The sequence below is a fragment of the Ammospiza nelsoni genome, chromosome 1 (genome assembly GCF_027579445.1).
Source record: "Ammospiza nelsoni isolate bAmmNel1 chromosome 1, bAmmNel1.pri, whole genome shotgun sequence".
NCBI lineage: Eukaryota > Metazoa > Chordata > Aves > Passeriformes > Passerellidae > Ammospiza > Ammospiza nelsoni.
The window spans coordinates 120,822,709-120,836,761 of NC_080633.1; the positions used below are offsets into that span (position 1 = coordinate 120,822,709).

The following is a 14,053-nucleotide window of genomic DNA, read 5'->3' on the forward strand; positions in this document are numbered from 1 at the left end:
TGCCAGCAGAGATTTCAAAAAGCTGATATTACACAAGTCATACATACTCACTACAAGCACATGGCCAACAGAATCACTCAAGGCTGCTCTGAGTTCTGCTTTCTTCAGGACAAGAACGAATCCATCAGGAAGGTTTCCCTGTGACCGCTCTTCCAGGAGACAGGGTGTGAGTTAAGAGGCCCCACTCGGGCTGCACTTGGCATCTCTATCTCCACATTTCACAGCCCCAGAGGCAGAGGGCTGATACCCCTGGCTGCTCTCTGCCCTTGCCACAGCCTAAGCCCAAGCACACACGACATGTAGCCCCCCTTTTACTCTGGAACAACACATAAAGAACTGTGAGTGGTGAGCAACAAGCTGGGGAACAATTCACAGCTGCCAGGCACCCCTGTTCTATCCCTGTGAAAAGTCCAGTCTGCGAGACTCAAGGCACAGTTTACCATGAGAAGGACCTTCAAAAGGCAGAGTCACTTTTTCTTTGGTCATGATATCAGGTTAGAAGAACTTGTCCATATGTCACATGCACTGGTCTCTGACAACAGAGCTTGATCTAGAAAGTAAAAGGCAGCACTTCTCTTTCACAAAGCCAGTTACATCAGAGGCCATCATTAGCTCATCATATTTCGAAGCCAGGAGTCTTAGCTAAAACCTTTGTATCTTCTTTTCAATATTAATTAACTATAAGAATGTCTAAAGGCAAGGTTCCCATTGGAAACATTTTGCCTCTTACTACATGGATGTTTTTTCTGCTTGCTTCCAACTCCACATTGGGAAGAAACTTCCTTTCCTTGCATTAGTTTCCTCATCTAACCATCATTTTGCTGAAAATAAGAGAACTGCAGGGTAAGCCTTGTTTTGGTAGGAACGGCAAAAGGTTACAGGTGTTTGAAGGTCTTTAAAATAACTTTAATTTCTAAAATTTTTAATATAAGTAGTTTTTCTGCCTCATCCATTTCCCAGAGACACGATAAAATCATTCTTTACATTGTACATCCTGGAATGCTACAAGCACAAGCATTCTTGTAGCTCTTTTTTTTTTTTTTTAATTGACCAATCAAACCTTTTCAACTGTCTTAAATCCACCATTGGCATGGCAAGGAGAACAAACCCGTAACTCTTATCATCTTCACATCTGAGGTCAGCCTCTGCTGACACTGCCATGAAAGATGACCATTTCATCCTGACTGATAAAAAAAAAAAGTACTCATAATGAACTGTTCTCACATTAAGCCATGTGATAAGCATTTTCAGTCAATGCAGCCCTGAAAAGGACTTGCAAGTAACAACTAGCTGGAATTTCAATTCATTACCAATGCCTGCTGCTTTTTTAAAACCTACCAATCCATCTACCCTCCAGTGCTTTAGTGCTATTTCTTATAGCCTTCTATGAACAAATGAAGACACAACAGAAACCTGTTGAAATCTCTAAAGCCATGTAAAACCCGAAGGCATTAAAATTTATTAAATGATGCAATAACAACAGAATTCTTTATTTACAATAGCATTATTTAACATCAAATAAGCAAATAGCATCAGCAAAGCAATATTAACTTGCATAAATGTATTTAAAATTTCTCTGAATATATCTACCTTTGCATAAACTGCTAACACTAGAAATACAAACATCAATGCAGGTGAACAAAGTGATGTTCAGAGTCAACTCCGTTTTGAAAATAAATCACAACCTGAAACACTGTAAGCTTTCTCCTGAAGAACCATAGTTTATATATTGCTTAATTTTACCCTTGTATAATCTTTTCATATACACACATCTCAGATGCAACTTCATGATGAACTGTACAAATAAAACCCACAAATGACATAAAGGGAAAAAAATTAAATGACAGTAAATGTTTGAAGAAATGTGTCCATCATCTCTATTGAACAACATAAAGATTAAGTGATGATGCACTTATTCCAAAATTGTACACAATTCACTATACAAATATAATACATCAGACAGCTATGTAGGAATATACAAGACTTAAAAACAGATCTAAGGCATTATGCTAGATTTTAGCATTTTGAGGTTCTTGCACATAGCTTTTACCTGTAGTAAGAAACTTAAAAGATTTTGTTTTAGTCTACAAAGAAACACCAGGGAGAAAATTCTAATTAAAATCAAAGCCACTACAGTAAATTTTCTTTTGTGCAGAGAATGCTTTTGCTCTTAGGCAGCATACTACCATACAAATACTAGAAAACTTTTAAATTCACACCAACAATTAATGGCTTAAGTTGCATTTCAAAACTGATTGTGTATCTTTGGGTTCTGCAAGTGGAGCTGTGCCACCCATTTCATCTGTTAAGCCCATATGAATTCCGCTTTTAAACAAAGATTAAAAAATGTATTGTATAAACTGCAAAAACATTGCTTTTAATTAATACAGGCCCAAAGGGATACCGCTGTGGGACAATATTTTAAGGATTGAGTACAAATTAACTCCTTGTAGCAAAACAGCTCACTTCACTTTTTAAACTCACCACATTACATGAACACTTAAACGGGTCGTACGACCATGTATATATGCTTATTTTTCACATTATGCGCCTTTCACATTTAATAATGTAAATAGAACACTGATTAATTGTTCTCTTAAAACAAAATCCAAGTACTTTCTCCGACAAATTTACTGTATACAGGATGAAAAATACTGATAATGAAGGGAATTGATTTGGCTTTTTTGTTTCTATAGTGATCAATATGATCAGAAGATTCCTTCACTCACTTTTCTCTTTCATTACTTAGAAGACGACAAAAGTCACAATGAACCCAAACGGAGCCAAAGTGATAGGTACAATCTCCTTTCTTTCAAAATGGCAATGGATGATGAAGTATCATAATCACTACAGATAAGGGTTTGCAGATCTGTTGTGAAATGGGACAAATTTAAACTATTTTTTTCCACTGTGAAAAAGAATAATCTATCTGCAGAGGTTATGGTTAAGAACCAAAAATGAATGGAATAGCAACAAAATTATTTTTAAACTCATTTACACTTCGTGGTGCATGAAACTAATTCCTTCAAAATTATACATTTTGTATATAAGTAATTTTTTTGTCAGATACATAATGCAAGTTCAAGACCAATGTTGTAGTAATGAGGCTGTGGAGGTTAGGACTGATGGTTATTATGTCCCATCAGCAGGTCAAAGAATGGCTCAGCTGACTAAGCATTCTGTTTGAGTTCTGCAACAGAATGGTGACAGCTGAAAACGTCTTGCTTCTCCAAAATGGTGGCACTGTCTTCTTTAAGGACAAACACAGACACAGCCTTTGTCATATTTTCCTCAGCCTTAACATAGAATAGCTGCTATTTTATTTGAACTTCCACCTGAATACCAAAACAAATTAAATTACAACAAGACAAACTTTTCAATCCCAAAAGGCAGGGCTGATGAGATATTATAAAATGCATTGCATTTTACATTTAATCAAAAAATTTGCGTTCAGGTTAGAAAGTTTGTGGATTAGTGTCCTGGTTCCGGCCAGGATAGGGTTAACTTTTGCAGAAGCCAGGAGAGGGCATGGCTAGGACCCAGAGGTTATCCTATAACACCTCACATCATTCCCGGGGTGGGGAAGGGAGTCTCTTCCCAGGAGAAGGGCTCTCTTCTGGATCAGCGCAGTGGCGGAGGGAGCATCGGGCATGTCGTGAGTTTCCGTCTGTCTCTTTCTTGTACCCTCTGTCACTAGTACTGAAGTTGTTACTGTTTTCAGTAAATTGTTCTTATCTCAACCCATGATCTTTACCTTCCGTGCCTCCCAATTCCCCTCTCCAGTCCTCCACAGGGAAAGATGGAAGGGGAGCAAATGGGCTCACGGTTTGGAGAGTCTCAGTGGGAGCACTAAATTAGGGAATACTATTCCTAAACAATTAGGAATCAGCAGAAAGAAAACAGGTCAAACTCATCAATTTCTAATATTCCAAGTCCTCAGAAAGTGATGTATAGTAAAAGATTATTCAAACCACAGTGGGCAAGGAAAAAAACCAACACGCCTTAACAGTGGCCTGCTTAGTAACAGTTTTTCTAAGATTTGTTACGAAAGGATATAAACATACAAAAATCAAGAACTGGTTCCTACAGTGGCTGCATATAATATAGGTTAATTAAATGGTATTATGAGCAGAATCACAAGGCTTAGAAAATGAGAAGTCTCAAGCCTACAAATTAGGTCTAATCAAGGCATTGTGATCCTTTACAAAACACTTTTCCAGGAGACACACACGGCTAAGAAGATATCTAATTTAATACTGAAGTACCTCATTTGGAATCAACTTCACAACATGTATATCTCACAAAAATTATACAAGTAAAACACTTAAGTTTTAAACTTAAATTATTGCTTGTTTACATATAAACTGGATTTTATGTACCTTACAAAACGTCTTCGTAGTCCACACTGCTTTAAAATAATCAGAAACATGATAGTGGTGAAGTCTGTAGTGATATCTGCTATAGGTATTACAGGAATTGTTATTTTCCCAGCTAAGGGGATGGGAACCAGAAATTATCATGCTTTAAAGCAGGTATCTTTGATATTATGCACCAATTCTGCCACTACCATAATCATTACATGCATTACCATTGAACTCTGCTGTTCGGCATCCAGTAACCGGCTGTGCAGATTGCTGGAAACACACCTAAGGAAATAACGGAGTAACCTGTTTTTTAATTCTACTAGAAAGAGTAAGATGACAGAGGTCAGGAGAGCCAGGTTAAAAAAAAAACAGATTTGCTGACTGTTAGGAATTTAATTAAATGAGAATGTAACCAACTTGTATGTTTGGATTAATGACTTGCATCATAAACACTACCACAAAACCCAACCAAATCACCCCTTATAAACAGCCCTCTCACAGGGTAATTTTCATCTGTTTCACAACTTTAACCCCATTCAAAATTGGTCTGTATAGTTTTCTGCATCAGTTGATCTTCTCTGACTTGCTGTCAGTGGAACATGCTTGTTGGAGGTCTCTAAATGTACCAGACGTTGCTTTTATGCCCTCCTCCATGCCTCCTCTCCGCCCCAAAATGCAGGCCTTAGTCTAAAACACCAGTTTTCAGACAGAACTGAATCCTTTGCACCAGACTGTGTAAGCCAGGGAAAACAAAGCAAAAAAACCCCAAGGTCTAGAACTAAACAGAAACAGAACGAGAGCATGGTTGTTTTTCCTTAAATACATACATTTAAATACATTCAATCTGACATGGTTTATGAAAATTGCCTGTCAACATTTACTTTGCAGGAGAGATCTAAGTTGCACTAAGGTGAATGCAGTGAACAGACTGAGCAATGTCTGTACGCTAGCTCCAGACTGTCAAAGAAGAGGCTGCTCTTGGGCAACGCCCCCGGCTCCCCTCGGGAAGGCAGGGCTGAGTCCTGTTGGCAGCAGGCAGCCGCCGGGGCCGGCAGCTCCGCGGGGACAGACAAACAGATACAGCTCTTCAAACTGGTAAGGGTTTGGGGCCATCAGCCCAGTCAGCTGAAGAAAGGAGCAACCAAACCACCCTCAGGGTCAGCAATATTTCTGCAAAAGAAGAGAAATGGGGGAAAAACAAATGAATTCTTCCTGCTGGGATAGTGAGGATGGACAGGTCAGTGAGATCTGGGATGCTGTCAACTGTGCACTACTGTAATGCTTTACACCTGAAATTTAATTGGAATTTATAAAGCTAAACTATTACTTGTGTACACTGATATAACTGACCAGTGATTTAGTTCCTTTGATATCAGTGGTGGTTTGTTTCACTGCATTCTTAGGTCCTTAATTCATTCCAATTATCCTGGATATTATAATAACTCAAGATCATACACCTGTTGTAAACTCCACCTGAAGGCATAGCTATAGGGTTTAAAAGAAGTCTCATTCTCAGAATATGTGCAAAAATCTCTCAGTGCTGCATCCCTGTCAAAGAAAACAACTGCACTGGCTCACTTTCCCTTCCAAGACTCATAATGAAAAAGGGAATAAAGAAATAAAGCCAGCTTCAGCTATGGATCCCTAGAGATGTCTTTTACCTCATACTTAATACCCTTGTGATGTCTTTACACAAATATAGTACAAACTGGTTTCAGCTGAGTTGATTATCTTCTTTCTTATTCACAAAAACATCAGGATGTGGTTTTCACAGTTGTTTTAAGACTACTCCTTCCAGTGGCTGCAATCTGTGCCTTTCTGTCTTCCTCTCCTTCTAAATGCCTTCTCCCACAGGGTACTGTGGTCAGTCAGGTCAGAGAGTCAATCCAGCCAAACCCATCTTCCTCCTCCCCTGGGGCTGCTTTTCACTCCCATGCCGTGGCTCGGGCTGTGGAGCAGCTCTTTGCTCACAGCTTCCTGTCACACATGAGGAAGGCCCTGCTTGCTCAGGGACAGTGCTGCTGGCTAGGCAGCTTTCTCACCAGTCCCCGTGCATGCTGCTAGGCTGCCTTCTGGAAGCTGCCTACGCTATGCTTTGGACCTTACCACAGCTTCCTCTGCACTCACACAAGGCCTAGAAATGTAGCTTTACTGACAAAGTCACTGCCAAGAGTTATCCTGCAAAGCAGGAAAGCAAGGTCCTACGTTTTATACATCTCCTATTCCCAGTTTAGCTGGTGCAGCTGGAGCTCCTTGGGTGTGAGCAGCACCGAGTCCTGATCGTGGCTCCTCCTTCCTTCATCGCAGCACAGAGACACCACCCTCACATCCCTCATGCCCTGACTAATACGGACAAACTAAACTTTGACTCTTCTTTCTAACATGCTGAGAGGTAGCTCAGGGACCCTGTCAGTGGTTTTTGAAGTGGAAACAAAAGTGAAAATCGAAAGATGTCCTTATTTTTAGGACGGACATTTAGGAAACAGTATCTCCAGAGATATACTAAATAAACACTCCCACTATACCAGCGACTTGCAAAAAATTATGTAATGTGAAAGTTGCCCATTAGTTACACAGCTTGAACTTTCTTAAAAAAAAAAAGCAGCTTTGTAGGAGTAGTTTATGGCTCAGCTGCATGAAAAAGCAGCTGTTTAACCTCTATTACAGTTCAAAGTTCAGTGAAAAGTATTTGTAGTGCATATAAACTCCATTTTCATTGACAGTCAGAGGTACATTAGTAGAATAAATGTAAAATCACCAAGTGCAGTCTGATGTATCTTTCCAAATAATTTGGGATGTTTGAAGAAGTTGTTTTTCTTCAGGTGAAACAGAGCTTCTCTTATGCATTGCTACTGTCCCTCTCATTATCATGGCACTGACACCACTATTACAATTTTACACCCCAGAGATTCCCTGCCAAAAGTCATGCCACTCATTTCTTTCCACCTGCACCCTGACTTCTCTGCACCATCTCTTGTACCTAAAAAGGCCCACAAGAGAGTTGGAAAGGCACCTTTTACCATGACATATAGTGACAGGACAGTGGGCAATGGCTTTAAACTGAAAGAGAGTAGGTTAAGATTAGATATAAGAAGAAATTCATTACTGTGAATGTGGTGAGGCACTGGCACAGGTTGCCCAAACAAGTTGTGGATGACTCATCCCTGGAAGTATTGGATGGGGCTTTGAGCAGGCTGGTCTAATGGCAGAGGGTGCCCTGTCCATGGCAGGGGGGTGGAACCAGGTATTTTGAAGTTCCCTTCCAACCCAAACCAATTTATGATTCTGTAATAATGCCTTGGTATATAACAACTTCTGCTAGAGCAGAATACACTGCATCTTTTTATTAATCAAAGTGGCCATGAAATGGCCGCAGAAGAGACTCTTTATGTACAGATCCCCCACTCTTGGAGACTGACATTTGTATGTTTATATGAGCAAGATGAAGATGTGAGAAGAACTGGCTTTTGGGAAGTTTTCAATATATAAGAATACAAAAAAGACAGGGATACAATAAAATATATATGTCTGGTTACTTCTGCCTCGGTACTTTCACATTCTTCATTTTCACTCATGTTATTAACTTTTCAGACAGATGTTTCCAGTTTCCCCTATTACTCAAATTCCTCTTCTTTAACAGCAGAGAACTTAACCGAGGAGGAGGGGCCGCTAGGTGGCGCCTCCCCCGCGTCACTCGGCCCCTCTCAGTCAGTCCGTCCATCGTCTGTCTGTCCCTCCCTCCCTCCTTCTGTCTCTGTGTCCATAAAGCAATCCTCCCTCACATTAATTACTATTATCCAGGGCACTTGGAACTTGGTAAATAAAAAGGTACCGTACCCACTCCAGCCTCAGTATATTCATAGTTCTGCTGTGCTTGTACCCCTTTTCTTACCCGTGCTGCATCTCCGTCCTGCTTTATCATATCCATTCCAGGCAGCTGGTTTGGAAAGAGATTGCCTCCCCTCATAGCAGGATCATTAACCTATTGGTAACAAGATATTAAAGAGAATGAATCAAGAAATGTCTTGGGAGGAGGGCTGGGAATTTAAAAGAAGCATTACAGACCACTACACTACTTGCATGTACCAACACCCACTCCTGAGATGATGCTAAAGTCAGGGAAGTGACTGTATAGCCAGGCACTCCTCTTGCACAGCATGGATTTGACTTATATTATTCTGCTTCACAGTCAATAACAAAGATTTCATTCCTGATACTACGACCCTTATGCATATTTTACAAAGGTTCCATAAATTATCTCAGTGTTATCTAAAGAGGAAATCCCTGCTATCAAAGTTCTGAGAGCAGAAACATATAACTACCTTCCTAACCTCAATAACACATGGCTTTGCTGCTTGCAAACCACCATACACTTTTTTCAAAGCCTGATGAGATAACATGTAGGCTAAATGATACCAACTACTGACTCAGTTTTAACAACACTTTTCTGCTTGCAAGCAATGGGAGAAAGGTAACATTAAATGGGAAAATGTGCAGTGGCATGCTTTCCTAAAGGATGGTCTCCACAATTTTCTGAACACAGTCACAGCAAAGTATTGAAGCTGTGTGTTTCTGCACAACCAAAAGGTCTGTCATGCTTAGCCATGTGTAATTTGCCAAATTTACAGCATGGCTTTTTCAGTCAAAGGATTAATCTCACCATGTAGGAACTGGCATATAATACAAAACAGAGCCCTTCAGCAAGGTTAGGAAATATTAGAAGAAACAGTTTGCATTACAAGTTTAACAGGGAAAGAAAGAAAACTCTTTCTAGGAAGACTTTCTTGAGTCAATTCTACTCCCTCAGAGTAGATCCCATTCTCATGACACTCTCCCTCCAGACATATATGTTGGTAAGATCTTGTCTCAGACTTCTCTTGTTGAGGAAGGCTCTTGAATTCACCACACAAAGTCTTCTCATTTCAGATCCTCCTGACTGTTATTTCTGTTGCTAGTCACTGATTTTGAAAAATACATTCATATGCAACCACCTAAAGATTGGTTTCCAATCCTGCCAGATACAAGACTACAATTCAATGAGAAAGATTAAAAACTTAAAATATTTTTGCCTTAGGAATTTTGACTCCAAAGAAATTAAGTGCTGCAAGCCTCCTAGTGATGTTTTCTGCTCCTCGAAGTGGAGAGATTTTTAAACCTGAATGTGAAAATTTAAATCAGAAGGGAAGAGAACCACATTATTTTATTCAGAAAGAACAGACAGCTTTGCAGCTTTATCTGCATGCAACTGATGAATCCATGTTTAAAAACTGCTTTCTGCTACTAATCAATATTCATTGGAATGTGCAAGCACAAATACCTTTTCTGATTATTTAGTAGACAAAGGGAGGTAAAAATGAAAGCAGAAATAAAAAAAAGTGTATCCTGAATCAACAGCAGTTTTGAAACCAAAAGATGACTGCACGATTTGCCTCATGGCACTTAGGACAGGTATGGAAAAGGAAAGTGGCTCCAGGCCACGACAAAAGGAACAAAGGCATCGATGAAGTTTCTATTAAAAAACCTCTTTGCCAGTAAGATGCAAGAATCCTGACTGACATGGTATCAGATATTAAAAAAAAACCCCAGCCCAAACTCAAAAAAATAACAAAAAAACCCCTACTATTTTGTTATATGAATACATTTGCTTCAGAAGATCTTAAAACACCCGACATTAATTTTTCTGACTGCAAAAAAATTCCATTAGAAAAGTATGGAGACGGACAAAGAAATGGAAAGGTTTTTATAATTTTCTGAAGAATGGTAAAGTGGTGTTATCATATATAAAATCTTACTAAAAAAGAGCAAATATGTTTTACAATTCCTTTGCAATTAAGCAAAATTAATAGTCTCCCAAAAAACAAAGTTATATACAAGGTGTATAACAAGTAAAGTTTCCTACCACTCCAGAGCTTTAATCTGGTATGCTGAACAAAGTCAAAATACCATTTCAAGATAACTCTTCTTAAATGCCATAATAATTTTGGCCTGGTGAGTACTGCCCTGTGCAGATTAATACACAACTACTCTGACTGGACTGGGTTTACATCACATAATGAAAAGCCTCTTTTCTTGCACAGGTTTCAAACTGCTTCTCTGATAGCTCAGTAAACAGCATGGATCCATGATACAAAATAAGTAACAGGCAAAACCATGGCAGCAGTCCACTGTGCCAACAAGAAGCTGAGGACCAGCTGATCACAGTAAGATCTCTGAATGGTGCAACACCAGGAAGGTTTACTTTCTTGATGCCTGGGAAAGCTGTTTTGGACAGGAGGAACCTGCAGACCTGGCAGCCAGCATTTCAGCATTACTGGCAGCAGCCTCCTAGAAGAACACTAGTAAGAGCAGCCTGAAGAGATTTAATGTAATTATAAGAGAGAAGATGATAATGAGACAAGATCTCATTCCTCAAATATATAAAAGAGCCTCTAAGTATATAATAATTACCAAGCCCATTTTGGCCACAATCTTTTTGCCTAGTGAGGCTGGGAGCCCAGGTGGTAAACCAGAGAAGTTGGAGATAAGTATGATCAGATAGACACTGAACTTAGTATTTCTGAGCTCTGGATGCATCTGTCTGATACAGCATAGTACCACAACAAGAGAGGAAAGAGAGCCAACAAAATCTATTTGGTACCAGGGGTAATACACCTGCTTCTCACCCGGTAAGTCAATCCAGGCACAGCTGTTTATTATTAGGTAGTAAGATCTTACTTCCAAAACCATCAAATAGTAATAATGTTGAGTTTTTTTCAAAAGCTAGAACACATTTGCAGAGAGTAACAGTGAATCACTGTTAGTCTCACTGTGGTTAGAAAGAGACAAGCATGTGGAGCTCAAATTATGTATTGTGGAACAAAAAGTGACACTGAATAAGTAAACAGAAATGTAGGTGACAGTATAAGAAAACCCCAAAGAATGAATGAAATGGCAACAGTCAGCAGAATTACAGAAAATACAGTCATTTTGAAAACCACCAGTTACAAGAAAAAGTTCAGCACAGTCTAGGTCAATCGCTAAATAAAGATGTCACTTAAGTAAAACATTATGCCCTGAAAACAGGAAAAAAAGGTGTCAATTTTAGTATTCAAGTATACATTTTTAGTTACTTGTGTTTCTCAAGAAAGAAAATGCAAAGCAGTACAGCACATTCCTGAGGACTAAAAAGTACTGTCTTGTGGCCCAGAAATGTTCCCTCAGCTGTCAGTTGGCCACCTCTGACCTAGACCAAGCATAAAACATTTGCTTGCAGATGACCCAATGCTAGGATGGTAAATCAGGAGGAAAACAGGTCACTGTTACAGAATGAGCCACAGCACTTTGCTTTAACAGACACAATCTAAGAAATGCAATTTGATGGAGACAGGAGGGAGGCAATACTCCTGGGAACAAAGAATGCAGAATATGTTGAGGAGAATTTGGGGGACCATGATAAGGGTTTCAGTGTGACATTGTCCCCCAAAGAACCAAGGCAACCCATACACTGGAAGAGAAATTACAAGCAGAACTTGACTCTACACAGCTTTGGTGCAGTCACTGTTAAATCACTGTCTCTGGTTACTCCATTCATGGTTCTAGGAGGAGGTTACAACAACAGAGTTTAAAGTAGATCCAAAAAAGGAACTGATGGGCTGAAACCCAAATGTTGAGATGGATAAAGAACCTCAGCCTATTTAGCTTACTGGAAGTTAGATAAATGCTATCTTGAAACAAGATCTTGTAGTCTAACAGGAAGGAAAAGCAGTGTGACAGCTGTGCCAGGGGAAACAGCCTGCACGGAAATCTTCAAAATAAAACCAGATCTCCTTCTACAATAGAGTTTGTAAATTCAGGTTCCTAAGAAAAATTGTGTAGCACAGGTATACTGAGAAATCAGATAGGGTCACAACCTTTAAATCCCCCTTTTTTTCTTTTTTTTGTTTTACTACTGTTTTACTATAGTAAATGTGTGCAACTCTATTAACTTGGTAACTAATAATAAACAAAGTCTGATATAATTTGGCTTAGCAACTGGGAATATCACAGAAGGTGACAGACCTGGGAGTATCAAAATTACTTTGGGTCACCAGTATGTAGCAGCTGTAAGGGACAAATGTGATCTGCAGCTATATCTTTCAGAGTATTCCAAGAGAAATGGGGAAGAACTAGTGTCATGCACATGGCTCTGGCACTTAGGAAATACTGATTCAAACTAGAACAGCTGCAGAAAAGCAAAGGCAGTTTAAAACCTAAGAGACTGAAAAAATATGGCTTGTTTGGCTTACAAGAAAAACCCCACAAAATGCAAAACTAAACAAAAAAAATCTACCCTCTACCCAAACTAACAACAAAAAAAAAAATCATGTTGATAGAATCTTTCTAAAATACAAGAGAAGAAAAGAACTACTTAAGGTAAATGACAACATTGGAAAAGTAAATACGCTGTTATCAAATTTAGGCTAGAAAAAAGTCATACATTAACAAACCATCAACATAACCAGCTTTAAACTGGAACATTATGGTATGAGAAAAAAGTTATAGCAAGAGATCTCTATAGCAGAAGATGTTACCTGAAGACACAAGAGGTACCTTCCTGCCAATATTTCTAAGAAAAGTCCGTAATTTCAAGCCTGTATTTTTGAACAAGCTGAAGGTCAGCTTTGAAACAAATATATGAGCCTGTTAATTAACAGAATTTGTTTATCAAACACTTAATAATGTACTGAGAGAGTTTAATTGCAGGTTGACAAAGAGAAATGTTATTTTTTCTTATTTCAGATATCCTAAGTAGCAGTATCAAATAAGAATGAATGTGAATCCTCTCAGCAGAAAAGAATAGGTTACTTACCTATTGATTCAGCAACCTATTTTATATGCATCACATTACACAAAATGTGCATTTAGTGCTTGCAAAGTTGCCACATGGATAGCTCTGAAAACTGATTGAATATTTATTGTTTGGGGCTACAAATACTGTGGCAGTTGAAGCATCTTCCAAACCCTGCCCATACAGGCAGCTTTCACTCCTCTCTCCAGGAAGGAGCTGCCTGCCATCCACTTCCAGCCTTCACTGCTGGGAAAATCAGCAACTGCAGCTGTGCCACAGACACTTACCTACTGAGAACAGGAGCCACCACCAGCATGTGCTCCCCAAGGAAGCCCAGGAGCAGCTACAGTGCTCTCTACCTCACTGGTCACCTTGGCTATTCGAGTGCAGAACTAAAACCAAAGCCCTTTTAACATCATTTTTGAAGACAGCTAGTAAGAGAAACATAATGCAGTGGACCTGAAAAACTACCGGAAGTAAAAGCAAATCCTCTAGCTTGTCATCTCACATCCTTAGATTCTCACCTGCTCAGGACCCATGGAGGACAACCCTGATGTAGGCACAGAGGTCGCTGAGGTCATGCTGATCTGCCCTGTCATCTGGTTCATGTTGTTCATACCACTTGTGTTGGTTGCCATGGATACACTGATGTTCATGTTATTGTTGTACATGCTGGTGCTTGCTTGCTGCCCAAAATGTGGTGGAGACTGTTGTGAAAACATGCTACAGCAAGGAATGGAAAAAGCAATGTGTCAGACTTAGAATGCTGAAGCCACTAAGAAACTTTTTAAAATATATCTTAAGCTAGAATTTCTATATACTCTCATTTATTCCAACTTAAAAGGAAAAACTAGTTTTCAGCTGCATCGATGTCTAAGGAGTA

At 39.3% G+C, this 14,053-nt stretch overlaps 1 protein-coding gene across 1 annotated transcript in view; it reads right to left on the reverse strand.

Moving 5' to 3' along the window:
• Positions 1–1,416: 1,416 nt before the first annotated feature.
• Positions 1,417–14,053, reverse strand: part of NCOA2 (nuclear receptor coactivator 2) — a 188,696-nt gene continuing 176,059 nt past the window's right edge. Inside the window, exons 22-24 of the mRNA XM_059485882.1 lie at positions 13,695–13,893; positions 8,257–8,346; positions 1,417–5,534 (exon numbers count right to left, since the gene is read on the reverse strand). Coding sequence (XP_059341865.1) covers positions 5,523–5,534; positions 8,257–8,346; positions 13,695–13,893 — 301 coding nt within the window. The 3' untranslated portion in view covers positions 1,417–5,522. The remainder of the gene's footprint in view (positions 5,535–8,256; positions 8,347–13,694; positions 13,894–14,053) is intronic.